Genomic DNA, 27928 nt, shown 5'->3' on the forward strand with positions numbered 1-27928 from the left:
TGGTCAGCCCCTGCACCACCTAGCAGTGCAGCCCTGTTGGTGATGAGGTCTACTCATCCACGATTCTAGTCCCTGCTGTGCTATGTAAGTTTGGGCAGGTGGCCTGCCCTCTCTGAGCCCCCTTCTAAAGCAGAGGCAGAGGCTCCCCTTCCCCACACCTTGACGTGGTTGGGAGGGTCAGAAAGAGGGCCTGTACCCGATGTCCATGGGGGAGAAGTGAGGACAGCAACCCCCCTACCCCAACACTGTGACTCCCTCCCCAGTTCTGAGGCACCGGAGGTAGGGGTGGGGGCCCCAGGCCTCTGGCTGCCTGTCTGGGAGCCATTGGAATGTATTGCCTGGCTGGCCCTCTTCACCCCTGGTCTTTCATTTGGAGTCCCCCCACTCTTGAGTCTCTGTCCTCTCTGCACCTCCCTCCCCCGTGCCCCACCACAGGGCCTGGAAGTGCGCGTGTGGCCCATTGCCTGTGACTGGAAGACAGATTAAAAATCAGGGAGTGTTTTCCCTTGTTTCTGTATTGAGGTGTCGGCTCCGTTCCTGCGGGTGGAGGGGAAGGAACACTCCACTGACCACTGCTCTGGGAGGAAGGTGAGAGCAAGGAAGAAGCCCTGAGTTACCAAGCACAGCTCAGCCAGAAGTTGGGAGGAGACTAGTATGCACCTCCCCATCCACTCCTGAACCTGCAGCTGTCAGAAATCCCCAGGGGAAGCCTGCCCTTTCCCTGATTCTGTTTCGGGAACTGGGGGTCCCCAGGTTCTGTGTGTGTCCCTGGATGCAGGTAGTTCCTACTGAATGACACTCCTTCCCACTCTGCCAATGCTGCCCAAGCCTGCAGTGTATGGGCGATCCTGGGCCCTGTCCATGGTGCTGATATCAGCTCCTGCTGTCCTGGAGAGTAGACTCATCTGAGAAGGCTTCTGAGCCCCAGAAGACTCTCACCCTGGCCCCCTCTTCCTGCACCAGCCTAGCTCAAGAGCGAGAAGCAGAGAGGGTGAGCAGACTTGCATGGGCTTTAACAATGAGATGTTGGAACTGTTAGGGGACCACAACCCCTTGTGGGGGGGGGGGGGTTGGAGTTCAGTGGGATCCCGGTGGACTTCTGGTCTAGCTGCAGTCATGGGCCGACATATACTTGGCAGGGTGGATTGCACTGGGGAAGAGCCATCTCTTGTCCCTGCAGCTGGGAGTCTCCTTGCTGGAATGGGGTGGGGAGCTCCAGTTCTCTTAGCTGCTCCCTAACCACCTGGACTGAGGTGGGGAGGATGTGAGAAGCCTATGCTCAGACCCAGGACTCTTCCTCTGCAGGGGCTGGGGTAGAGTCCTGCTGCAGAGGCCCGGACCCCTCCCAATACTGGGGGCTGCTCCCCAGAGGAGCAGAAGGCTGGCTCCTTGCCTTTCCCTCCTCCTCACCCCGAGCTCCACCTTCCCTGGGGGACACCCTGGCTGGTCTCAGGTGTAAGTAGGCCAGAGGCTTGGGGATCCGAGATGGCCGCTTCTCAGGCCGATGGTCTCTCCGGGGCCGAATCCGGGGCCTCAGCTTCAGCTTATAGATAGATGGGATTTTCTGTGGCTTCCGAAGTGTTCTCTTGGCCTTGCCTTTACCAGTTCTATCTTTGTGGGGAGTGGGGTCTGAGGGGCACGGAGTGGGGTTCTCCCTGGCAGATGAAGGAGATGGACAGTCCTGCCCTCCCAGAAAAGAGTCCCTCTTTGTCCCAGGACCCCTGACACTTAGGGTTCCTGGCATGAATTCCCCAGTCAGTTCCCTCCTTGGGGACCTGCCCTCCTGGGCTTCTGGTTTCCCTGTGGGACTTCTGAGGTGGACGGTACCAGCCTGCTTGGGGGGACCTCGGTGGATGGCCCTCCAGGCCCCCAGGTTCACTTTTAGGAGGGGTGGGGGACCCTGAGCCAATTCTTGGATAACTCTGTCATAGGGACCCCCAGGTTTGGGCCACCGCCCACCCAGACCAGGAACACAGGTGCTGCTGTGCAGAGCCAGCATGGGCTCTGGTCCCTGTGGACAGGCCTCCCCCACACGCAGCAGCTCCAGGCTGGCTGACAGCTTCTCCTCAAGCCCGCAGGGATCAGGAAGGGGTGAAGGGCTCCCTTCTTGCTCTGAAGGTTCCCAGCCCCAGGACCCAGAGTTCCTGCTCACACACATACCACCCTGCTGGCCCTCTTGCTTCCCTCTCTCAGCACAGCTCCTGGGCTGGGACTCACGCTGGTCCCCACATCTGGCCTTCAACGAAACTGGCTGACTCCTGGGTGCTGTTGCCGGCATTGGTGGGGCTCTGGGGACAGTGCTGCTTAGGGTAGAAGTGGAGATGTGGGCAGAAGGCGGCTGTACTGGCATCTGAGATGGAGAGCTGAGAGATGCCGGTTCCCCAAGCTGAGAGGGCACAACTTGGGCCACCCCTGGCCATCCCAGGCCACAGGAAATTGACCCCCTTCTTGCTGGTGTTTTTCTGGCCTCCAGGGCCTGTAACTGAGGTGTCTGGGTCCTGGCATGGATTCCCCAGTCAGTTCCATCCTTGGAGACCCTGCAAGTCTGTCCCTGGGTGAATTCAGGAGGTTTTCTGTCCTCTCTCCTCCCAGTAGATGTGCCCTCTGAGTCTCGTCCATGAGGGGTGGTAGAAGATTGGGGTCTGGGTGGGCTCTGCCCAGCTGGCAGCGGCTTCCAAGAGGGGGTGAAGGACATCTGATTTCTGAAAGGGAAAATTAGGGGGTTCTGAGAAAGGACACACTCCCAGATACTCCTCTTCATGTTCCCCATGCCAGGCAACCTAGCCTGACCTAGCTGTTCCAGAACACACAACTACAGGCACCAGTCATGGAGGGTACGGTGGGGAGTCTTAGTCCACTGCCTGAGGTGGTGGGCCTCCTCTGTACCTCAGGAGTGGTGCTGTCTCTCTGGTTGCCCCTGACCCTTCTCCCACAGCATTGCAGGGTCTGGGAGAAGAGGATGCAGAGGACCAGAGCTTCCGACCAGACGAGGTGTACATCTCCCAGTCCACAGGAGGCAAGGGGCTCTGCGAGCGGCTGATGGTCATGGTAGGCTGGAGTGGCGAGGGGCCATCCTGTACCATCACTTCATGCTGTGCTGGTGTGGCCCCGGGCCTCAGAAAGCCGCTGGTCTTGTGTGCTAGAGGTGAGAGGACATGAGTCAGGCTCCACAACTTCTTTCTCACATTTCAGGCAGTAGAGCCAGTGCCAACAGTGTCCTCATAGAAGGGGTGGGTGCTCGTTATACATTGCAAGCCCACCCCTATTTGTTTTGGGACCACATCCTGCTGTCCTCGAGTTTGCTTCTGGCTTTAGACTCAGAGACCATAGAGAATGCAGAGGATCAAACCCAAGACTACTGTGTGCAAACGCTAACTATTGTACTATTGCTCCACCCCAGCCCACACCTTTTATTTAGATTGCATGCAGCCCTTTGAGGGTGATGGAGGTTAAGGGAAGATCTGATACCTCCTCCTGGGTGCTGGAGCTATTGTTCAAAGGGCCAGAATGTGCTTTGCATGCAGGTTTGAGGCCCAGGTTTGATTCCCAGCAGGTGTGACCTCAAATTCAAAACAAACATGCCCCCTCCAGGTAGGTCATCCTTGGTGCCATCCCTGTGAATGGGCAAAGCCAGAGGCAGCATGCCTTAATGCTCATTCTCTGTGCGTTAATGCCATCTTCTGGTTACTACGGGGATAGCACCTTGGCTGCCTGTCGCCATTACAATCCTCACCACCTGGAGATCAGACCCGCCTGTTTCTAGCCTCCCCACCTAGAACCCACGAGGGAACTCACAAAGTGACGTGCACCGGCACGGGTCATGTTTGTCCAGGTAATGGCCGAGGGTGTCCCAGCCTCCCCCTATGCGCACCATCACATGGTTCCGGAGGATCTGCAGAGGTCAGGGAGGAGGTTGAGGGCAGGAGGACAGTCCCCAATATCATAGCCTGGCAGACCCATGTGCAAGCATTTGGTTTGTGGGAGGGGGGCATGTGTGGGTTTTATAGCCTGAGTTCTCACGGTTGGCATCAGCTAACACAAGTTGGCAGAGTGGAGGTCAGGCTGACAAACTAAGTTGCCTTATCACAGGATTTGGGGTCTGATGGCACCAGTTGCCCCATGGCCACAGCACCCCCTCCCTGCCCTTACATGTGTGCAGGGGTTCCCAGGTGTATGTGCTAGAATTTACAGGATCCAGCTTTGCTGTGTGTGTGAAAGCATGTTATGGAGTGTATGAGTGTATGGGTGACTATGTAAGTGTGTGTATGAATACATGTTGAATGATTATATGAGTGAACATATGTGTGTGAGTAATGTATTTTTTGTGTTTGGTTTTGTTTGTTTTTTTGTTTGTTTGTTTTGGGGGTGTTTGGAGCCACATCCATCGATGCTCAGGGGCTACTCCTGACTGTTCTCAGAACTCACTCCTGGCACGTTCAGGGGACCATATGGGATGCCGGGGAACATACTCAGGTTCGTCCCAGGTTGGCCACATGCAAGAAAAAGACCTTACCTGCTGTGTTATTGCTCTGGCCCTTGTACGAATAATGTAATAAGTGTGATTGTATCACTACATGAGTGACTGACTGACTGTATGAGAATATGTGGATGTACGTGAGTGTATGAAAGAATATGCAAGTGATATTAGTGTGTTTGAGCGTGGGGGAATGTGTGAGCATATGAAATTGAGTGTGTTAACTTGTCTGAGCACATGCGACTGAGTGTGAATGTGTGTATACATGATCTGTGGGTACCATGGGAATTTGAACTAATGATCATATCCAGCTTTGATATCAGCAGCTAAAAAGTGGGGCCCCAGGGACCAGATAAATAATACAGTGAGCAAGGCATTTGCCCTGCACACAACTGATCAGCCTGTATCCCCATTATGGCCCCCTGAGCATAGCACCAGGAATGAATCCTTAGCACTGCTGAATGTGGCTCCAAAACAAGTAGTGAATGAAATCCCCAAACCTCCCTTTTTCATGGGACTATGGTGGGCCTCCAGTCTGCGTGAGGCCTTATGTGGCAAAACCACCCCATCCCTGCACACTCTCAAGGGCTGTGTTCAGGGAAAGGGCCTGGTCTTCCCCAGCTTCTATCCGTACTCAGATATAGTTCACATTTGATAAGGAAGGCAGCCTGCTGCTCACACATCCTCTGGGTTCTGGACCTGGGGTTCCTGCTGAACGTACACTTAGGGTGCTCAGGCTTCTGACTCTGACCCAACTAGTGGATGAATGGATGAATGGGAGATAGGAAAGTGGGAGTATCTTCTCTAATCCCAGAGACAGGAAGCTAAGATGAAGGTAGATGGAGATGGAGATGGAGGTTCTTCTGTCCTATTGGGAGGGGAAGCTTTGCAAGGAATCTTCTAGAATTTTCCAGCAAGTGGAGGGAGCCTCTAGGCTGATACTTTGGAAGTGAATCATGACTTTGTATCTTTGCCTCTGGGCTTAAGCAGGTTCCTACATAATGAGCCCTTGTCCTGCCACCGCAGGGAACCCCACCCCTGTCCTGAGACTTACCCGGATGAAAATGAGTGTGTTGGAATCGCCCACACGGTACCTGCCCTCAGACTCCTTGATCATGGGGAACTGGACGGGGCATGTGCAGCGGCTCACGAGGCGCTGGACCTGCAGGCAGTGTGCAGTCATCAGCCCTCTCTGCCAGGTGCCCAAACTCCCATCAGGCTGGGCCAGTGCGGTGGGGCCCTGGCGGTCCCAGAGCTAGGCTAAAACCTCTGTAGCGATCAGAACTGGAGACAGGAATGAGTAGAAAAGACTTGGGGGCCAGGGAGAGACGTTGGCTTCAAGGTCTGAAGCACATGTTTTGCACGCTGGGAGATACCCAGGTTCAATCCCTGGCAATGTGGGAGGTGCCACCAAGTGTGGCTAGAAACCCAAGAAAGGGGGAGACCTATATATCTATGACCCCCTGTTCTTAAGGTTGGAGATACAGAGATGACTTGACTCAGCACCTCACAGTGAGTTCCAGTAGGGGCCCCTGAGCATTGCCCCGGTGCAGGCAAAAAGGGAAGGCAGGAGAGGGGAGCCGCTCACCATCTGGTCCAGGTTTCGGAAGTGGCAGGGTCTGCGCACGGGGATCTCGGGCGGCGGGGGGTCGGGCGGCGGCAAGGCCAGCTCACGCCGCAGCTCCGCGTCGATCTCCTGCTCGAGGTGCACGAGCGTGGGGGCTGCCACCCCGAAGCGCCAGGCCCGGCGGCCCAGCTCCAGCAGACACAGCACCACGTTCCGCACGTTCTTGCGCAGAACCAAGTCTTCGGTCTCGAACATCAGCACCTCTGACCAGCGGGGAGGGAGCGGTCAGGTGGCGCAGCCTAAGACCCAGCCGGCCTGTCCTCCCCACCTCGCCCCAAGTCTGCGAGAAACCCCGGGGCCGCTGGTGCAAGGTTTGGGTCTCATCTTGGGGGACCAGCCAGCACCAGAAGGGGTCGGGGTTCAACTGAGCGGAGGGGTCGGGGAAGGTGAGCCTGGCTGTGGGCTGGAAAAGACGGTTATCTGGTTCTCCTACGCCCCAGTCTCACTTCCATGCAGCTTGCCTGCACCCCAAACTGCAATGTTTCCCCGGCGCTCAGAGTCACAACCCCACCACCACCACCACCAGCTTGACGGAGCAGGACCTTGAGGCAGGCTCTGGACGGGAATTTTGATTCTTGGTAGGACTCGGGACCATATTTGGTGCCAAGATTGAACCCAGGTCATATGCTCGGTGTAAGCAAGCACCCAGCCCCTCTGCACTATATAGCCCGCCCCCTTCATTTGTGCCAATCGAGGGCACATTTCTCCTCGGGATTCCCACTATGACTTTGAGCTTTATCTCACGCAGTTCTGTGTTCTTATCTGTCTTTGTTAGAACGCAGATGTCCCCTTTTCAGAAAAAAAAAAATTAATTGGGCCAGAGAGTACAGTAGGTAGGGCCTTGCAGGTTGACTAGCCAAATATCGCATATAGTTGGTCTCTTGTGCCTCACTGGAAGTGATTTCTGAGTGCAGAGGTGTGCACAAACCAGGAAGGAGGACAGAATGTGCTCCCACAATTGCACTAATAGCTACTACTGCCTTCCCCTGTTGTTCCTGTGTCCCTCACTATGGCTTTTTATTTTGATTTTTGGGTCATATCCAGCGGTGCTCAGGGGTTACTCCTGGTTCTGCACACAGAAATTACTCCTGGTCGTGCTCAGTAGACCATATGGGATGCCAGTCTCTGGGGTGCAAGGCAGATATTATCCGATTTGCTATTGCTCTGGTCCAGTGTCCTTCCACTTTGGGAAACTGTCTTAGTCTATGAACTGTGGGACCTCAAGATCCACCTCTAGAGATGGCCAGGCTCCGCCCTCCCCAAGTGACAGTGGGACGAACTTTCAGCCATCAAGAGAACATAGGTCAGAGCGATAGCACAGCTATAGGGCGTTTGCCATGCACGTGGCCAACCCAGGAGAAGTTGGTTCGGTTCCCGGCATCCCATATGATCCCTTGAGCCTACCAAAGATGATTTCTGAACTCAGAGCCAGGAGTAACTCCAAAGTGCCACCGGATGTGACCCAAAAACAAAACAACAACAAAAAAATGAGAGATAAGGGCCCAGAGAGATAGCACAGCGGCGTTTGCCTTGCAAGCAGCCGATCCAGGACCAAAGGTGGTTGGTTCGAATCTCGGTGTCCCATATGGTCCCCCCGTGCCTTCCAGGAGCTATTTCTGAGCAGACAGCCAGGAGTAACCCCTGAGCGCCACCGGGTGTGGGCCAAAAAACCAAACCAAAAAAAAAAAAAGAGAGAGAGAAAATATAATCCTGGGTCCGGAGAGATAGCACAGCGGCGTTTGCCTTGCAAGCAGCCGATCCAGGACCAAAGGTGGTTGGTTCGAATCTCGGTGTCCCACATGGTCCCCCGTGTCTGCCAGGAGCTATTTCTGAGCAGACAGCCAGGAGTAACCCCTGAGCATCGCCGGGTGTGGCCCCCCCCCAAAAAAAAACAAACAAAAAAAAAAAAAAAAGAGAGAGATAGGGGTCTAGGATGGGGGCTGCCTGGTTACCTGGGATACCCATCTCCTTGCGGCACCACTGGATGAAGTTGGAGACGTTGTCCCGGGCCTGGAAGGTGCCTGGCTGGGCGGCGCCGTTGCAGGGAACCCCGGCCCGGGGCAGGGGGATCCTGAGCGCTCGGGCGGGCTCCTTGGCCAAGAAGGCCAGAGCGGCCTTGGTGACGGCGTTGGCGTGGCGGCACAACACCAGGCCGGTCTCCAGCAACTGCAGGAAGTTGGCCGCGTGGATGTCCAGCCCGTAGAGTCCCCGCAGCCACTCGGCCAGGTCCTCCTTCATGGCCTCCAGGTAGTGCTCGCTGGATTTAAAGGGCCGGATGCTGCGTACCGGGGGCCGCCTCCCCCCACGGCGCCCCCGCTGCTGGGGCATGGCGAGAGGCAAGGGGAGGTGGGCCCGGCTACCACCTGCTGGGTCTTAGCAGGTGCTCCCGGATAAGACGTAGCCGGGTGGGGGGTTCCCTCTATCCCTTGGGCTCCTGGGTCTTCCGTCTGCTGAGTGTAGTCTCCAGGGCTGCGACAGGCCGGGCCCGGCCCTCTGCATTCTTCACTCCCTTCAAAACTTTCTCTACTCGGTAGTGGGGCCGCGATCTTGCTCTGGGCTGCTCAAAGGCTGGGGGTTCTCCGACACGGAACAGATGGCGTTGAGGACTCTCCTCTGCCCCCCAGATCTGCCCGGTCCCGCGGCCGCCCAGCCCACCCTCGCCGGCCCTGGGAACCGGGCGGCCTCTGCGCTCCTAGGTGACCGCGACTGCTACAAACACTCCCTGTTAAGCCTTCCCGGCCAGGGCGGTGCAGAATCCCTGGGCCAGGGGCTGGGCCTGCAGGGTGGCGACTTCTAGAGAACTGACCCACACCAGGGCTGATTTCTGGCTCTGAGTTCTAGAATCACTCCTGGCGGAGCTTCGGGAACCTAATGGGGTGCCAGGAATCCAACCTGGATTCTCCTTGGGCAAGCCAGGCAAATAAGTGCCTTACCAGTTGTGCTATGTCTCTGCACCCACCTTTGGACTTCGAGACCAAGTGAGCATTGTCAGAGGGGTGATTAGCCAGGGAGACAGGCTGAAGACTGGGTTTATCCCTCCACTTTGACTGAATCCTGCTATGACTTTCTGAGACCACTTTATGTCTCTGTTTCCTTTTCTTTTTCTCGGTTTTTGGGTCACACTTGGCAGTGTTCAGGGGTTCCTCCTGGCTCTGCACTCAGAAATCGCTCCTGGCAGGCTTGGGGGACCATAAAGGATGCCGAGATTCGAACCACCGTCCTTCGGCATGCAAGGCAAACGCCCTACCTCCATGCTAACTCTCCGGCCCCTATGACTCTGTTTTCTTTTTTTTTTTTTTTTTTTTTTGGTTTTTGGGCCACACCCGGTAACGCTCAGGGGTTACTCCTGGCTATGCGCTCAGAAGTCGCTCCTGGCTTGGGGGACCATATGGGACGCCGGGGGATCGAACCGCGGTCCGTCTCCTAGGCTAGCGCAGGTAAGGCAGGCACCTTACCTCCAGCGCCACCGCCCGGCCCCTGAAGTCTTTTTTTAAAACAAGTTTATTTCCCCGAGGTAGGGGTGCACCGTTCCCGGAAGTACTGCAATACCGGGTCGATGCGTGGAGCGGACGGAGCAAGCTCCTCTTCCGACTCCCAGCTCCAAAAATCCATTTAATATATTGTCCTCGGATAGAGGACGTATCAGATATTAAACTGATAAGAACAAATACTACACTTGATCTTAGCCAAAAGGCCAAGAAGCGATGATGACTCTGTTTTCTAACATTTTAGTTTCTTCAACTATAAAATGGGAATAGTGCCCCCACTTTTCCAGGGTGTCAAAACAAATGAACTGTGAGAAATAACTGAGAAGCAGCCACTTGCCAGGACTCAGGGCTGGATGTGTCCCAGCTCTCAACACCTCTCCCAACATCCCATATGTAGGAGCCCTAATATTCTCTGGAAATTTCTCCAGAGAAATCTCTTCATTTCTCCACCCCTCATTCTAACCATGTGGCTCCTGCACGTGGACTGTCTGTCCATCATAATCTGTCACCTATGGCCACAGCAGTGCAGCTGTTCAACAAGGATTAGTGAGTGGAGAGTTGCGTTTTATTCAGCAGTTTCAGTGCCATTCCTGGCTCTGAGCTCAGGAGTGACCCCAGTGAATCTTGGGGACCATCTGTGGGGTCAGAAATTCAAACAGGTCAGCAGGATACTAGGCAAGTGCCTAACCTCTTGTACTACTATCTCTATGGCCTCAGCAAGGATTTCCTCGGTCCCTCTAAGTCTCAGGCACTGTGATCTATCTGAGAACAGAGCTCAGTGAGGCTCCATACAGGGGGAGTGAGTAATGGAGACCACAGAACAAAAAAAAAAAACATGTAAGTCAGCGGGTACTAGGAAGGAACCAAAGGACTGAAGGTGAAGCGGTGTGGGTGGAATTTTAGAAAATGAACAGGGAAGGTCCCTGACAGGAGGGTCTTAAACCTAAAAGTGAGGGGGGAAAGCCTAATTTTCTCAGGTAGGTCACTATCAGAGAGAGGGGCTGTGCAAAAGCTCCAGGCACCCACATGCTGGGCCTGTCAGATATAGCAAAGAGCAGCATGTGAAGAAAAAGGGGACCTTAGATCATGCAGGCACATTGAGGGAGGGGAGAGAAAAGGTGCCTGGGATGGAACCCAGAACTTAAATATGTGAAGCAAGTGCTCTACTGCTGATCTCTGTCCTTGACCCAGGATGATGATGATGATGATGATGATGATGATGATGATTTTATTATTATTATTATTATTGGTGATTGTGGGTACCACATCCAATGGAGCTGGAATCAGGCAGCATGTGGTGTTGAGATGGATGATGCTGGGACGGACGGGCCTCACACATGCTAGGTATGTACTCTGAGCTGCAGCCCCTGCCTAGGTATATTTGTAAGCTTAGGAGGGTATTTTAGAAGGGACATGAGGGGATATTTGGGACCTCTCCTGGTGGTGTGCAGAACTTATTCCTGGCTCTGCATTCAGGGATCACTCCCAACAGTGTTGGAGAGACCATATAGAATGCCAAGGATTGAATCCGGATTAGTCACATGCAATGCAAGTGCCCTCCCCATCGTACTATCTCTCAGATCTCTCCTTTATTTTTTTGTTTGTTTTTGGTGTTATTTGTGCTATCGATCTGGTCCAGTCTCACTTTCCTGTTTTTTTGTTTTGGTTTTTTGGGTTTTTGGGTCACACCTGTTTGATGCTCAGGGGTTACTCTAGTGAAGCACTCATGGGGATCCTGTATTCATTTAGTCTGTGGTTCTCACTCATTTTTTTCAGTGGGGGCCTGGAGAGATAGCACAGCAGTGTTTGCCTTGCAAGCAGCCGATCCAGGACCTAAGGTGGTTGGTTCGAATCCCGGTGTCCCATATGGTCCCCCGTGCTTGCCAGGAGCTATTTCTGAGCAGACAGCCAGAAGTGACCCCTGAGCACTGCCAGGTGTGGCCCAAAAACCAAAAAAAAAAAATATTAGTATACTATGTGGCCAGAGAGATAGCATGGAGGTAGGGCATTTGCCTTGCATGCAGAAGGACCGAGGTTCAAATCCCAGCATCCCATATGGTCTCCCGAGTCTGCCAGAAGTAATTTCTGAGTGTAGAGCCAGGAGTAACTCCTGAGCGCTGCTGGGTGTGACCCAAAATACAAATATATATACACTAGGGGCCAGAGTGATACCACAACAGGTAGGGCATTTGCCTTGCACAAAGCTAACAGGTTCAATCCTTGACATCCCATCTAGTTCCTCGAATTTCTGAGTGCAGAGCCAAGAATAATCCCTGAGAGCTGTCAGGTGTGACTCCAAAACAAACAAAAGAGGGGCCAGCAAGGTGGCGCTAGAGGTAAGGTGTCTGCCTTACAAGCGCTAGCCAAGGAAAGGACCACGGTTCGATCCCCCGGTGTCCCATATGGTCCCCCCAAGCCAGGGGCAATTTCTGAGCTCGTAGCCAGGAGTAACCCCTGAGCATCTAACGGGTGTGGCCCGAAAAACCAAAAAAAAAAAAAAAAAGTATGCCAATAGAGTGAGTATAATTAAATGATTATTATTTTTATTTTTTGACTATTATTTTCTATATCAAGGTTTTGCATTTTTTAAACTCCCTCTCCACTTTCTCCTCCCCTTATTTGATGTTGATGTTTTGATAATCAAAAACTGTACTCATTTCCTGGCTGTGGCATCCCCATCTTAGATGTGGGGTTCACCAGAGGTTGCAACCTTTTTTGTGGTGCACACATACACCTATCTGTGATGTGGTTAGAAATGACTCACAGCACCAGGAACTCAGAATAGCAGAGCTGCTCAGATCACTCTGCAGAGGAGAGACACAGAGAATATGAATTCATTCGCACCCGCCAGCACTATTTCTGTGTTCAGGATCACTCTTGGCAGTGCAAGGAGCACTATTGTTGGTATCTGGAAACCAGCTGGGATCAGCCCCATGCAAACCAAGTACCTTAACCCCTGTATTATCTCTCTGACTCCAAAATGTTGTTTTTAGTCCTCTAAGATTTTCAAATTTGGACCCTCAAAATTGCAGAAGGGGCCGGTGAGGTGGCGCTAGAGGTAAGGTGTCTGCCTTGCAAGCGCTAGCCAAGGAAGAAACGTGGTTCGATCCCCCGGCATCCCATATGGTCCCCCCAAGCCAGGGGCAATTTCTGAGCACTTAGCCAGGAGTAACCCCTGAGCATCAAACGGGTGTGGCCTGAAAAAAACAAAAAAAAAATTGCAGAAGAAAATGGTTTGAGCCTTTTGGGGGGGGGGCATTTAAGCCATGGGATTTGTGGAGGTTTGTTAAAGCAATTATATGAAATGAATCCATGTCTTTGCTTCTGTTCTCCAACAAGGACAAGGCAAAGAAAGGGGCTTGTGGTATACCTTTCTTTGTGGCAAAGAACAGGACACAAGGCACACCGGAAATTATGTTTGATCAAAACTGAAGTTTGTGAGCCCGGAGAGATAGCACAGTGGCGTTTGCCTTGCAAGCAGCCGATCCAGGACCAAAAGGTGGTTGGTTCGAATCCCGGTGTCCCATATGGTCCCCCATGCCTTCCAGGAGCTATTTCTGAGCAGACAGCCAGGAATAACACCTGAGCACCACAGGGTGTGCCCCCCCAAAAAAAACCCTGAAGTTTGTTGTTTTCGTATTTTGGGGGGGTTGGGGGGTCACTCCCGGTGATGCTCAGAAATCACCCCTGGCTTGGGGGACCATATAGGACGCCAGGGATTGTACCGTGGTCTGTCCTAAATTAGTGCGTGTAAGGCAAATGCTCTAACAACTGTGCCACCGCTCTGGCCCTCAAAACTGAAGTTTGATTCCTGTGTGGATAGGAAACTTGGAAACTCCAATTTGCTCTCTGCTTTACTCAAGGAACAAAGGAACAAATTTACTCAAATTTACTCAAGGAACAAATTTATAGACTGAGATGGATTCAACAGCAGTCTGCTCAGAGGCCTCTAAGAGTGCTTGTACAACCGGTGGGTCAAGAAAGGCTGAACAGAAGAGAGAAGGCTGGTGAAAAGTTAACAGGCTGGGAATGGACCATCACATTCTTCGGGATCCAAAGAGATCCAGTGACCCCCAGAATGAAGTGAGGAAGGGATATGGAAAAAATGAGCAACCAGTGAAATGCTTTCTAAAAGTCCTGGCATGCTCTCACTCATTTGCAGGATGTAAAGAAATATGATAAAGGAGTAACTAGTTGCCAAAAACACTGAAATGAAGAACCAGTCTTTAGTAGGAAGCTTGCCACTATTTTTTCAGTAGGAAGTGAGGTGTGGGAAGAGGACAGAAAAGGGACCACTATAACAATGATAGAGGGAAGCGATTACCCTAAATGAGGATCGTGGTACTGCAAAGAAGCAAAGTGATATGCATGATAACATCTCAGTAATAGTATTGCAAACCATAGTGCCTAAAAGGAAAGAAGAAAAAAGTACCTGTCAGAGTAAGGCAAAGGGGTGGGAGGGAAACTGGGAACATTTATGGAGGGAAGGGAGCTGTATTAAAGGGATTGATGATCAGACATTGTGTCTCTGAAATTCAATCATTAATAACTTTGTAAGTATGTAATACATGATGATTCAATAATTTTTTTTTTATTTTGGGGCCATACCTGGTGGCTCTCAGGGATTACTCCTGGCTCTGTGCTCAGAAATCGCTCCTGGCAGGCACAGGGGACCATATGAGATGTCGGGATTCGAACCACCATTGATCCTGGGCCGGCTGCTTGCAAGGCAAACAACCTATCATTGTGCTATTTCTCCAGCCCCTACCTGATTCAATAAATTTTAAATAAATAAAAGCAAGCCTCAGCAGCTGCTCAGCCCCCCAGATGTGGTCACCAGGGGGCGCTAAATCCTAGGGCAGGACTGAAGGAGACTGCTAGTGCCGGCTTGCCTCAGACAGGACCTTCGAGGTGCTCACTTTGCTGAATTCTTCGGGTGCAGCGATCTTCTTTGTGTTGGTGACCACGAACCACCTTTATCCCTCCCCCTTAAATTTTTGTTTCTCTTTAAATCAACCAGAACGTGTTGACTATTCCTCGATGACTCGATGACTATTTCACTATTGACTTTTTAGGTGAATATAAGGAGAATTAATGGGGGACTGCTCTCCCAGCTCTTCTTGTTTGTTTATAATAATATAGTTATACTTTTTTTTCATTTTTATTCAAACCATTTGGCAAACCAGCCGAGGATTGCCAGAACTAGGTCTGCCCCTTCAAGCATGCCTGTCTCAGCCAACACACCCCACTACAAGTAAGGAAAGGTGCTCTAACCTAACTCCCGCCCCCCTCTCTCTCTCTTCCCCCCTCTCTCTCTCCACTACAGGTAAGGAAAGGTGCTCTAATCTAACTCCTCTCTCTCTTCCTCTCTCTCTCTCTCTCTCTCTCTCTCTCTCTCTCTCTCTCTCTCTCTCTCTCACACACACACACACACACACACACACACACACACCCTGAGCCTAGTTTTCCCCTGGACTAGGTGCCATTTCTTCTGCTGCTTAGAGGGCGCAGAAATGAGGAAGTATGGCGAGAAGATGGGAAGGGGAAGAGAACATAGGGATCCAAATTTGCAGAATGCCCGAGTGCCCTCTGTGTGCCTGGCAAAGCCTGTCACTGACGACTAGCTCTGCTTTCCAGTGAGGAGAGAATGTGCTGCAGGCCAATGCACTTGTAGCTGGTGAGACTGAGACTAGAACCCTGTGGGTGTAATTCTGCAGGGGTTTTAGCTTGCAGTTGCGCACAAAAAAATCAGACAGAAGAGCCGGAGTGATAGCACAGTGTAGGGTGTTTACCTTGCACGTAGCCGACCCGGCATGGACCCAGGTTCAATCCCTAGCATCCTATATGTTCCCCTGAGCCTGCCAGGAGCGATTTCTTGGCACAGAGCCAGGAGAAAACCCTGAGTGCCACTGGGAGTGGCCCCAAAACAAAACAAAAAAAGAAAGCAGACAGAATCAAAAATGCATTTTTTGGTCAGGGGTGTTGAGTAGCTTCTTGGATCTTACAGAAACAGCCAAATTTTTTGGGGGGAGGGGGCCACACAGTAGCACTCAGGGTTTACTCCTGGCTCTACACTCAGAAATTGCTCCTGGTAGGCTCGGGGGACCATATGGAATGCCGTCCTTCTGCATGCAAGGCCAACGCCTTACCTCCATGCTATCTCTTCGGGCCCCCAAACTTCTTTTTTATGCTGCTTCCCCCTGCCACTTTTATTAGCCAGAGTTTAACATAAATTACCGGAAGGTCAGGGTACTTGTGCTAATTAACTCAGAAAAGGTGAAAGAAAAAAGTGAAGTGATTTTAAAGATGTATGACAACGGAATCCCATCTCCTGGGGATCAAAGCCACCCTTTATTCAGCCTTTCTTTTCTTTATCATTTTTTTTAATACAGGGCCAAGGATCAAACCCAGGATCTTACACAATGGGGGGAAATATTTACTGCTGAGCCACATCCCCAGTCCCCCAAGAACCCCCTATGTGAATGTGTTTCCAAGAGGGCTGGGAGGAGGCTCTTGGATTCTGGAAAAGGAACCCTCCCAGCAAAGGTGAGGTTCTAGCCCCGCCCACGGGAGACCAGCCATGTTCTGAGGCTTCACTTCATCTCTGCCCTGCCCAGAGAGGGTGCAGAGCCTGGCAGAATGGACAGGCACGGTGAGTGGGGCTGCGGACAGGCCTCCGGCCAGTGGAACTAACAGTCCAACCTTTTTATTGATCCCACATGCAAGCCTTAAACATTGGGAGTCATCTGCTTCCCCAACTTTACCACTACACCTGGCTTATTTGTTTTGTGTCTTAGATTTGGAGCCATACTTAGAGAGGCTCAGGGGTCATTTCTTGTTTTGCTCAGAGGACAGTGAGGGGCTAGGGGTGGAGTCCAGGGCTCACACAGGTAAAGCATGTGCTCCTTTCAGTTATCTCCCCAGCCCTGATCAGTTCATAGTGGGCCTTCCTCCTTTTTACCCTAAAACACAGGTTGGGGTATGTCCTTCCCTCAGAAAATTCAATGGCTCTCCCACTTGCACCTGTACCCCCCAAACTTACCATCTAGCCTCTCTTTCTATCTCTCCCCCTCCCACAAAGTTTTTGGCACCCCTCTCTGGCTGTGTACTAGGTCTGGCTTTATTTCAGTCAGATGTATCATTTTTAAAATTTATTTATTCAGTTTCTTTTGGCCACTCCCAGCAGTGCTCAGGGCTTACTCCTGGATCTACACTGAGAAATCACTCCTGGTAGTGCTCGGGGACCATAAAAGGATACTGGGGATTGAATCTTCATCAGTCACTGTGCTAATATTACCCCCCTGTACTATCTGTCTGGGCCCTGTTTTCTTTTTTCTGGGGGGGGGGGGTTTGGGCCACAACCATTTGACGCTCAGGGGTTACTCCTGGCTATGTGCTCAGAAATCGCCCCTGGCTTGGGGGGACCATATGTCCGTCCTACACTAGTGCTTGCAAGGCAGACACCTTACCTCTAGCGCCACCTCCCCAGCCCCTGGGCCCTGTTTTCTTAAATAGAAATAGAACAGGTCCTGTGCATGCCAGGCACATGCTCTAGTCTTTTCAGCTCTCTCCTGAACCAGGGCCCTACCTCTTTTGTTTGTTTGTTTGTTTTATTAGGTTTTTTGGTTTTAGAGAGCCACATCCTGTACTGTCCAGGGTTTACTCCAGCTCTATGCTCAGGGATCACTCCTGTCAGGGTCCAGGGTTAGCTCATGTGTGGTTCTGGGGATCAAACCCACCTAGGAGACACACACAGCAAGTGCCTTAATCCCTACCTATACAATTTCTCTAGCCCCTTAAACTGCAACCAAGTAGCCTCAAGTGGAGATGAGTGTCAGCTGGTACCCATTGCTCAAGAATCCTCATTACCCTTCTTGGTGGCTTCCTCAAGGGTTGAGCACTTTAGCAACCTTAAGGACTAGAAATAACTTTTTATGGTGTTTGGGCCACACCGTGTGGTGCTCAGGGGGACTTACACCTGGATCTGTGAGCAGGGATCACCCCTAGGGGACTTGGGCTACCATATAGAATGCTGAGGATCAAAACTGGGCCAACTGCAAGCAAAACAAACACCTACCTATTGTACTATAGTTCTAGTCCCTAGAAACAACTCTTTCAAAACAAATATTCTGGAAAGGCTTTCTAAGTCATGATTGAAGTTCAGAGGCCCCTCAAATTCTTAGTTCAACACCAGACTGAGAAGACTGTGAAGACATATGAAGACATAGAGGTCTGGTCATGATTGCCTCAGTATGTTCGGGCTAGAACTTGAGTTATGTACTTATTCTCCTGGGACCCCTTTTCCTCTTCCCCTACAGTGGTGGATGCTGTTGCAGTGACCAGGGTTCACACACTCTAGTGAAGCACTCATGGGGATCCTGCACTCATTTAGTCTGTGGTTCTCACACATTTTTTGCAGTGGGGGCCTGGAGAGATAGTACAGCGGCGTTTGCCTTTCATGCGGCCGATCCAGGACCAAAGGTGGTTGGTTCGAATCCGGGTGTCCCATATGGTCCCCCGTGCCTGCCAGGAGCTATTTCTGAGCAGACAGCCAGGAGTAACCCCTGAGCACCGCCGGGTGTGGCCCAAAAACCAAAACCAAACCAAAACAAAACATTTTTTGCAGTGGAGCTCTCAGTTGAGAGACACAGGCCTCAGGGGTCGCTATGGTGCTTGCTCAGTGCTCACCTCGGCTACACAGTCTTAGCCCTAGTACTTGCCCATCCTCTGAGTTGCAGTGCTCTCTGGGGACCATACACCTTTGTTGTAGTGCTTACACACCGCTGGCTGTGTTTCCAAACCCCAGACTGAGCATTTTGTTACACTGCCGTCCTCTGCAGGACTCAGTTACCCTGAGACAGGCACACTTGCCCCCCCTATTTTTTGGTTTTTGAGTCACACCCGGCAGCGCTCAGGGTTTACTCCTGGCTCTAAGCTCAGAAATCGCTCCTGTCATGCTTGGGGGACCATATGGGAAACCGGGATTCGAACCACCGTCCTTCTGCATGCAAGGCAAATGCCCAACGTCCATGCTGTCTCTCTGGCCCCCACTTGCTCCCTTTTTCAAAGGAGAAAGTTCAGGAATATGGAAGATCAGGAGCAGCCTGATGGGCCCTTCCTTGCTGTCTTCCCCAAACTGCCCATTCATGCTCCTGCTTGCTTTGGGAGAATCAGGATTTTTTGTTTGTTTGTTTGTTTGTTTGTTTTTGAGTCACACTCGGCAGCTCTCAGGAGTTACTCCTTGCTCTATGCTCAGAAATTGCTCCTGGGGCCCGGAGAGATAGCACAGCGGCATTTGCCTTGTAAGCAGCCAATCCAGGACCAAAGGTGGTTGGTTCGAATCCCGGTGTTCCATATGGTCCCCCGTGCCTGCCAGGAGCTATTTCTGACAGACAGCCAGGAGTGACCCCTAAGCACCGCCGGGTGTGGCCCAAAAACCAAAAAAAAAAAAAGAAAAGAAAAGAAAAAAAAAGAAATCGCTCCTGGCAGGCATGGGGGACCATATGGGATGCCGGAATTCGAACCTCCTTCCTTCTGCATGCAAGGCAAATGCCCTACCCCCATGCTATCTCTCCGGCCCCGAGAATCAAGAGTTTTGCTAGTTTGTTTTGGGGCCACACCCGGCGGCGCTCAGGGGTTATTCCTGGCTCTGCATTCAGGGGTCATTCCTGGCTAAGCTTGGGAGACTATATAGGTTGCCACGGATTGAACCCGGATTGGCAGCTTGCAAAGCAAAGGTCCTACCCGCTGTGCTATGACTCAGGTCCAAATTGGGGATATTTTGGAGTGGGGGTGTCACACCCATGCACCGGTGCTCAGGGGTTAGCTACTCCAGGCTCTGTGCTCAAAAATGCCTTGGTGTTGCACAGGGGGCCGTATTGAACGCTGGGGCTCAGTCGCAGGTCTGCAAGCGTCCTGTCGCTGCACTATTATCACTGGGCCCCAGGACTGGAATATTTATTTAAGTGGAGCTGGGATTTGGGGGGCTAGCTTGGAAGTCCCCGACCACCCACAGAGGGAAAGAGCGCCTTGTGGAAGAAAGAATCGGAGGAGCCCTCAACGGAGAAGGAGACGTCGGAGGAGGAAGCGGAGGAGGAGGAAGAGGAGGAAGACGGGCAGCTGGAGGAGAAGGCGGCCCGGAGCGAGGCGGAGAGCCGGGAGGCGAGCGAGGAGGCCCGGCAGCACGGCTCGGTGTCCTACTGCCCGCTGCGCCAGGAGTCGAGCACCCAGCAGGTGGCGCTGCTGCGGCACTCGGACAGCAGCTTCTGGGCCTGGCTCAGCCCCTTCGCCATCCTCGGCGGCCTAACGGGGCCCGTGGACAGGTGAGTCAGGCGGGGCCGACTCAGACCGCTGGGAGACCTCTGGGGGGCCCTACTCAGTAGCTCCGGGTCCCCCCTCGCAGGAAGCGGAGCCACCCCGAGGAGTTGTGCGTGCTGGAGATGCCGCCGCGACAGCCACGCAGGCGGGGCTGTGCGCGCTGCGAGATTCTTTTTTGTAAGAAATGTGGGACCCTGCACAGCAACCCGTTCTACGTGGAGCACTGCATCTTGGAGCACCCGAATCGGGCTCAGTCGCAGCCACCCGCTTTGGGAAGGGCGGGGCCTGTCGCAGAGCCCTAAGGGTCCCCAAGATCTCCCCATCTGACCCCAACACTCTCTCTTACACACACACATACACACAAACACACACACACACACACACACACACACACACACACACACACACACACACACACACACACTTCTCCCTCCTACACTCTTTGGATAATTTAGGTCCTTCTGACCCGCCTGCAAACCATTCAATAAAGTCTCTGAGCCTAATGGCAGTGGCTGGAAGTGCCAGATAAGCCCTCCAGGAAGGCTCGAGGCCATGGCTACCTCAGTTCTGGGACAGGCACGGGGAAACAGTCCACACTGAACCTCTGAGTGGCCAGTAGGAACAGGGGTAGGTGGAATGAGGCAGACATACTCCCCACATCCCTCTCCTCTCCCCTAGAAGTTGGTCTTGCAGGAGAGGCACCCAGGTGTAGGGTAGGGGTATGGACCAAACTAGGCGCCACATGCTGAGACCACCGGAAGCAGAAGATGGCCAGAAGCCTGAGGTTCCTGTAAAGCTGTTTTCTGGCCTGGAGAAGGTGCCACTGCGAGCATAACCTCCTCCCCGAAGCCAGCCTGTACCCCAGGGCTCACTGCATTGTACACCCCAATTTCCCAGCCACACACACTAGTCATCCCTTTAAGCTGGGGATCAGGGGCAGCAAAGATGGTTTCCTTTGGGCCGGAGAGATAGCATGGAGGTAGGGCGTATGCCTTGCATGCAGAAGGACGTTGGTTCGAATCCCAGCATCTCATATGGTCCCCTGAGCCTGCTGGGAGTGATTTCTGAGCGTAGAGCCAGGAGTAACACCTGAGTGCTACCAGGTGTGACCCCCCCAAAAAAAAAACCCAAAACAAGGATGTTTTCCTTTTTGAAGAACAGATCCATTTCCTTATGACTACATGTAGGCACACACATGCTGTACACAGCCTGCTGTTCCTATTTAGGGTGGGAGAATATGGTCTGGGAGCCCACTCCTCCATGTACACCTGCTTTTACTGGAAATTCATTCAAGGATAGAGTCCCCTTTCCAAGCCTACCAACGAATGGTAACTCTTTATTTCAGCTCCCCCCGCCCAGCTGGGGCCCTCAGGTCTGGGTCCATTTCCCTCTTGCTGAGTCCTGACTCCACTCCAGAGCCTTTGAGGTTAGAGACCCTTGTAGCCACTTGTCCAGACTTCCATACTTCCCGGCTGGATGGAGATCTCCAGTTAAACAAAACAATTCAGTCATGCACAGGCCCCCAACCTCTGCAGGGGGTCCAACTTGTTGCCTCTTGTACAGAAAATGCATCTCTGGTGGAAGAGACACAATCCCAGAGACTGGGGTAGAATGTGTCCTGGGAAACGGCAGGGTCACAGGGTCCTGCACCTGCCTTGGTTTTGCCTGAGACTGCTCCCAGCTGCTGCGCTGTGCTCTGACAGCCCAGAAAACCACAGCCTTCTCCAAGGAGCACATGCTCCAGGGTCAATCTTCCAGGTTGACTTTTTGTTTGTTTGTTTGTTTGTTTTGGTTTTGGGGCCACACCCGGTGGTGCTCAGGGATTACTCCAGGCTCTTCGCTCAGAAATTGCTCCTGGCAGACTCGGGCGACCATATGGGATGCCAGGAATCAAACCCGGGTCCATCCCAGGTTGGCAGCATGCAAGGCAAACGTTTGCCTTACCGCTGTGCTATCTTTCCAGCTCCATCCAAGCTGACTTTTCAACTGGGCAGCTCCAAGACATCTGAGAAAGGATCTTTCTCTGTGCTCAGAGACAGAGTTCTCGTAGCAGTGAAAGCACCTTCAGAACAGGGCACGCCCCGAGTTGGCATGCCAGCAACCCATCCAGGGCAGCTCTGACGCCCAGCGGCCCTCGGCTGTTACCTGCAGCCGGGCCTGGTCCAGGCGCCAGTAGCGGTCGTCTCTGAAGAAGATGATGGAGCCATCTGGCCTCGGCAGGGCACCGCTGACCTCCTCGGGAATGCCACCCCAGTCCCGAAGGCTGCGGGGGTAATAGGGCTCCACCCGCAGCCCCCCTTGGGCCAGCACGTAGTAGCGGGCACCTTTAAAGAGCACAAGGCGGCTCAAAGGAGGGAAGAAGAGGGCAGCGTCAGGGTGGCGGGGCAGGCCCCCTGCCCGGCACAGCTGCGGGGAGCCCCGCACTGTCTTGGGGCCCCGGAACCTCCAGCATCGACTGCCTGTGGGACATTGGAAGAGCAGAGTGAGTTGGTGGCTCTTGCCTTCCCATCCTCCACCCCACCTATGTGGCCCCTTACTAGAGCCCAAGTCGGTCAGTATTGGTGAGTCAAGCCCAGTAGGGGCGCTATTTTGGTACTACTAGGCTATCTAAAGGCGCCAGCAGAGGTCAGAGAGCTGGAGTGAAGGGCCTGCCTCCCTTACCTCAGACAACAGGGTTTCCTCATTACCATTATGCCAGGAGTTTACTGTATCTAGGACAGAGCAGGTTCTCAATATGTCTCTCCCTCCCCAACACACACACTTTTTTTTGGTTTTTGGGCCACACCCGGTGGTGCTCAGGTGTTACTCTTGGCTCTGTGCTCAGAAACCACTCCTGGAGGCCGGAGAGATAGCATGGAGGTAGGGCGTTTGCCTTGCATGCAGAAGGACGGTGGTTCGAATCCCGGCATCCCATATGGTCCCCAGAGCCGTCAGGAGTGACCTCTGAGTGCTGCCGGGTGTGACCCAAAATTAAAAAAAAAAAAGAAGAAAACAGGACCAAAGGTGGTTGGCTCGAATCCTGATGTCCCATAGGGTCCCCCGTGCCTGCTAGGAGCTATTTCTGAGCAGACAGCCAGGAGTAACCCCTGAGCACCGCCGGGTGTGGCCCAAAAAACAAAAACAAAAACAAACAAACAAAAAAGAAAAGAAAAGAAACCACTTCTGGCTTGGGACCATATGGGATGCCAGGGATAGAACCTGGGTTTGTCCTGGGCAGCGGCATTCAAAGCAAATGCCCTACTGTTGTGCTAACATCTTTCGCTCGCCCCCCCCCCTTTTTTTTTTGTAATCTTGGACTGAACCCAGTGATGCCCAAGGATTACTCCTTGCTCTGCACTCAGGAATCACTCTGATGTGCTCAGGAGACCCTATGGGATTAGAATCAGACCAGCTGTGAGCAAGGCAAGCATCTTATCTCTCTGGTTCCTTTTCTTTCTTTCCCTTTTTAGTTTTTGAGCCACACTCGACAGTGCTCAGGGGTTACTCCTGGCTCTGCACTCAGAAATCACTTCTGGCAGCTCGGGGGACCATATGAAATGCTGGGAATCAAACCCAGGCCACGTGCAAGGTAAATGCCCTACCGCTGTGCTATCTCTCCGGCGCCTCTGGTTCCTTTTCTTTTTCTTTTTTTTTTTTTTTTTTGGTTTTTGGGCCACACCCGCTTGACGCAAAGGAGTTACTCCTGGCTATGAGCTCAGAAATCGCCCCTGGCTTGGGGAGACCATATGGGACGCCGGGGAATCGAACCGCGGTCCGTCCTACGCTAGCGCTTGTAAGGCAGACACCTTACCTCTAGCGCCACCTTCCCGGCCCCTCCTTTTCTTTTTCTCCCCCATCCCTCCCCTCCCTTCTTTCCTTCCTTTCTTTTCTGTTTTTGGGACATACCCACTGGTGCTCAGGAAACCATATCGGGAGCCAGGGATCAAACCTGAGCTGGATTAACCTGAGCAAGGCAAATGCCCAACCTGCCTGTACTATTGCTCTGGTCCCAGAATAGATAATGCTCACTGAAGTCAAATACCACAGGCTGGAGAGATAGCACAGAGGTTAAGACATTTGTATAGGGGCCGGGAAGGTGGCACTAGAGGTAAGGTGTCTGCCTTGCAAGCCCTAGCGTAGGATGGACCACGGTTCGATCCCCTGGCATCCCATATGGTCCCCCAAGCCAGGAGCGATTTCTGAGCATCAAATGGGTGTGGCCCAAACCCCCCCCCAAAAAAAAGACATTTGTCTAGCATGCAGCTGTGATTGCAACTCTGATTTGATTCCTAGTGTCATGTATGGTATTCCAATCATCTCCAGGAGTGGTCCCTGAGCACAGATCCAGTGATTTCCCCCAAAACCAAAGGTCATCTACTACATGCTCCTGAGATCAATGATCTTCGCAAGTAGGCCAGAAGGATTTTTCCCTACTCAAGATATTCTAGTTGGGGCCAGAGGAATAGCACAGTGGTAGAATGTTTGCCTTGTAGGGATGGAGCAGGGTTCGATCCTCAGCATCCCATATGGTCCCCCGAGCTTGCTAGGAGTGATTTCTGAGTGCAGAGTCAAGAGTAACCCCTGAGTGCTGCCAGGTGTGGTCCCAACTCTGCCCCAAAATGTGTGCTCAGTCTGAAGAGGAAGAAAGAAACCAGTAGAAGGACCATTTGCTACCGACTGGCTGAGTCCAGCACAGGTCTAGCCTCAGCTTGCTCTCCTCGAGACCAGAGAGATAGCATGGAGGGAAGGCGTTTGCCTTTCATGCAGATGATTGGTGGTTCGAATCCTGGCATCCCATATGGTCCCCTGAGCCTGCCAGGAGTGATTTCTGAGCATAGAACCAGGAGTAACCCCTGAGCGCTGCTGGGTGTGACCCAAAAATCAGCATCCTCTCCTGTCCACTCTCTGGGAACAGGTCTCCATTTCTCTGTCCACGGATGTTACCTTTGAAGAAGTAGAAGTCTCCATCATCCAGGGACACTGCAGCAGCCTCTATGTTGGAGGGTAATCCCGCCCACCTTTCTTGGAGCAGGTGTGGTGCAGAGACATTGCCATCAGCTGCCACTTCCCAGAAGTGGCTACCTTTAAAAACGTACAGCCGTGCTTGCCCATCTGCCCGGAGACAAGAGTTGGGGACAATCAGCATCCTCGCCTTCCTAGATACCCCACTTCTCTAACTGACAAGAGGACCAATCATATGCCCCTGAATGAAGGGGAAAGGTTCTAGGAGAGGCATTAGACCTGCTGTGGGTGGCTTGGCATTTCCAGATTTTCTTTCTTTTTTTTTGGCATGAATGGTACCAACTTACCTACAGTGATGGCATCGAAAGGAGAGTAGCAATATTTCGGACCACGAGTTTCAGGACGACTGCTTTGAGGGGTGTGGGTTTCCCAGGCTTCAAAGTCAGTGAATAGCTTTCCTGGGAGCTGGATGGCCATGGAGCCCCCTCGAGGCTTCCCTTCAAGGGGCAGGAGGGGAGAGAATGACAATGCACTGATTAGGAGAGAGTATTTTTTATTTTGGGGTCACACCCACTGACACTCTGAGCTTACTCCAGGCTCTGCAGTAAGGGACCATATGTGGTGCCAGAGATCAGATCTCACTTGGCTGTGTGCAAGGCAAGTGCCCTATCCTCTCTATTATTGCTTTAGCCCCACAAGTGTTACTTTTTTTTGTTGTTTTTTGTTTTTGGGTCACACTCGGCAGTGCTCAGGGGTTGTTACTCCTGGCTCTACTCTCAGAAATCGCTCCTGGCACGCTCGGTGGACCATATGGAATGCCGGGATTCGAATCACTGTCCTTCTGCATGTAAGACAAGTGCTTTACCTCCATGCTATCTCTCTGGCCCCCATAAGTGTTACTTTATAAAAACAAATAGCATAGTAATTTCGGATGGGCATGATTACAGGATCAAAGGTATTAAAAAAGGAGAGGGTGGGGCCAGAGTGGTGGCGCAAGCGGTAAGGCATCTGCCTTGCCTGTCCTAGCCTAGGATGGACCATGGTTTGATCCCCTAGCGTCCCATGTGGTCCCCCAAGCCAGGAGCGATTTCTGAGCACATAGCCCCTGAGTGTCACCGGGTGTGGCCCCAAAAAACAAAAAATAAATAAAAAGGAGGAGGTGCAGAACAATAGCACAGTGAATAGGACGTTTGCCTTGCACACGGTCAACTCGGATTTGATCCCTGGCATCCCATAGGTCCCCTGACCACCACCAGGAATGACCCCTGAGTGCAGTCAGAAGTAACTTCTGAGCACTGCCAGGTGTGATCCTCTCCCCAAAAAAGAAGGGATGGAGTCTTTGGTTGCTGATGTTAACCAAGCACTAAATTTACATGTCCTTTATCTCAGCAGTTCTCAGAGACCAATCAGTAGGACAGTGGGCCACAGGAGGAAACAAAGTTGGGAGGGGACTAACAGTTGGGGAAAGTTGAGAAACATTGTAGTATCCTACAGAAAAATCCAAGAAAGATTTGAGAAAAATACTGAGAAAACTGGGGAACATAGCAAGTTTGGAGCTATGAATGTCAGGGGTCCTTTCCCTGAGTCCTGGGCAATGCAGGTAGCAGAGGGAGGAGTTCAGTGACCCAGGCAGGGAAAAATCAACAATAGCAGTGAGAGTAAATCTACCATTAAATATCACTATGAATGTGAGACAGAGGCCATGTGCTTAGAATCTGACCAGCTCCTAAATCCTCATTAGCAATTTCCTTCCTGTGTGACCTGGAGCAATGTATGCAACCTTTCTGAGTCCCAATCATTCAGGAAAAAAAGATACTCACCTCACAAGCACGTCAAATACATGGTCTAGGGCAAATACAACTGGGCAGACATGGGGTGAGTATGACTTGCTCAGGTCTCTCAGGGTATTGAGCACAGGTTCTGTCACTTGCCTATAGCACCACTGTGAACTGAGGTCTAGAATATGCTCCCTCTCTGGGTGCTGAAGTGATAGATAGTACAGGGTAAGGCGTTTGCCTTGCATGCAGTCTGACCCAGACACCCACCCAGTTCGATCTCCAGGATCCTATATGGTCCCCTGAGCCTGCCAGGAACAATTTCTGAGCTCAGAGACAGGAATAACCCCTGAGAGCTACTGGGTTTGGCACAAAAACCAAAATTAAATTAAATTTAAAGAAAGACTATGATCTCTCTTTCCAGAAGGCAAAATAGGCCTCTGGGTGAGAAATGCTTTTTCCATAGGACCTGAGTCAGGGACTTGAACCCAAGCCTTGTCCTTATGCACTGTGTCTCCCCTCCATCTGAAGGAGTCAGTATGCGTGGGGGATGGAATCTAGATTAGCCTGGGTAGTATCCAGGCTGGTTCTGGATAGGAGTCCACCCTGGGAAAGAGGCCAAACTTGGGGCTAAAAGAATGTCAGTAGCAAGGGGCTTTGGCGGAGAGAGCAAGTCAGAGTGGGAACCAGGAACGCGGCTTTGGTGCCAGAAGGGGGGCAGGGTCTAGGTTACAGGGCAAGGTTAATAAGGGATCTGGACACCAAGGAGGGCGGGGCAGAGTCACTGGGATCAGAGAAGAAGAATTGGAGGGTTAGCCGTCCAAGGTTTTCATTTTGGGGAGGGTTAGCCGTCCAAGGTTTTCATTTTGGGGAGGGTTAGCCGTCCAAGGTTTTCTTTTGGTCTGCAGGTGAGGAGGTCTCCAGAAGGCTCGGTGACATGGAAACTTCAGGCCCCTGCTGAAGATCCCCTTTTCTGGGGAAGCCAGTGTCGCAGCAGTGGGGATCCTGGGGTGGATAGGTGCAGTGTGCACGCCTGGGGGGCTCACCATATAGGCTCTGCACGGCCAGCACGTCGTCCCAGCTGAGCAGCGCGTCGCGGCCCAGCCTCTTGTAGTAGGGCGCCATGAGCGCGCGCGGCGCGGGCGAGTGGGCCAAGCCGAGCGTGTGGCCGATCTCGTGCGCCAGCACCACGAACAGGTTGCGCCCGCGGCGGCGGCTCAGGGACCAGTGCTCGTCCTGGTCGAAGTGCGCTTCTCCCCGTCGGGGCAGAAAGGCGTGCGCCAGAGCCCCTCCTGCAAGCAGCGCC

At 52.5% G+C, this 27928-nt stretch overlaps 3 protein-coding genes and 1 non-coding gene across 4 annotated transcripts in view; 1 reads left to right on the top strand and 3 right to left on the bottom strand.

Annotated features, from left to right (window-relative positions):
* Nucleotides 1–1279: 1279 nt before the first annotated feature.
* Nucleotides 1280–8429, bottom strand: GAS2L2 (growth arrest specific 2 like 2). Its single transcript, XM_049790303.1, has 6 exons — nt 8054–8429; nt 6063–6304; nt 5529–5636; nt 3796–3892; nt 2887–3139; nt 1280–2702 (listed from the first exon to the last, which is right to left on the bottom strand). The coding sequence occupies exons 1-6, from the start codon at nt 8427–8429 to the stop codon at nt 1280–1282; spliced, it is 2499 nt and encodes an 832-aa protein (XP_049646260.1).
* Nucleotides 8428–20208, top strand: C1H17orf50 (chromosome 1 C17orf50 homolog). Its single transcript, XM_049790313.1, has 4 exons — nt 8428–8437; nt 8726–8884; nt 19605–19911; nt 19992–20208. The coding sequence occupies exons 1-4, from the start codon at nt 8428–8430 to the stop codon at nt 20206–20208; spliced, it is 693 nt and encodes a 230-aa protein (XP_049646270.1).
* On the bottom strand, nt 9617–9807 carry LOC126033653 (U2 spliceosomal RNA). Its single transcript, XR_007504479.1, has one exon. It is a non-coding gene; the product is annotated as a U2 spliceosomal RNA (small nuclear RNA).
* Nucleotides 20209–21970: 1762 nt separating the features above from the next.
* The window catches only part of MMP28 (matrix metallopeptidase 28), a 50309-nt gene continuing 44351 nt past the window's right edge, over nt 21971–27928 (bottom strand). Inside the window, exons 7-10 of the mRNA XM_049790314.1 lie at nt 27669–27914; nt 25195–25344; nt 24830–24997; nt 21971–22365 (exon numbers count right to left, since the gene is read on the bottom strand). Coding sequence (XP_049646271.1) covers nt 21971–22365; nt 24830–24997; nt 25195–25344; nt 27669–27914 — 959 coding nt within the window. The remainder of the gene's footprint in view (nt 22366–24829; nt 24998–25194; nt 25345–27668; nt 27915–27928) is intronic.

This window comes from Suncus etruscus, chromosome 1 (assembly GCF_024139225.1).
Source record: "Suncus etruscus isolate mSunEtr1 chromosome 1, mSunEtr1.pri.cur, whole genome shotgun sequence".
NCBI lineage: Eukaryota > Metazoa > Chordata > Mammalia > Eulipotyphla > Soricidae > Suncus > Suncus etruscus.

Bases quoted from the DNA above. Each gene is read 5' to 3' on its own strand.
- GAS2L2 (XM_049790303.1), bottom strand. From the start codon at position 8,429: ATGCCCCAGCAGCGGGGGCGCCGTGGGGGGAGGCGGCCCCCGGTACGC. The intron at 5,637-6,062 runs GTGAGCGGCTCC...CACTGCCTGCAG, and splicing joins TCCGAAACCTGGACCAGATG to GTCCAGCGCCTCGTGAGCCG. The intron at 2,703-2,886 runs GTACAGAGGAGG...TTTCCCTTTCAG, and splicing joins GAGACAGCACCACTCCTGAG to AAATCAGATGTCCTTCACCC.
- C1H17orf50 (XM_049790313.1), top strand. The intron at 8,885-19,604 runs GTGGCGACTTCT...GACCACCCACAG, and splicing joins CCAGGGGCTGGGCCTGCAGG to AGGGAAAGAGCGCCTTGTGG. The intron at 19,912-19,991 runs GTGAGTCAGGCG...CCCCCCTCGCAG, and splicing joins CTAACGGGGCCCGTGGACAG to GAAGCGGAGCCACCCCGAGG.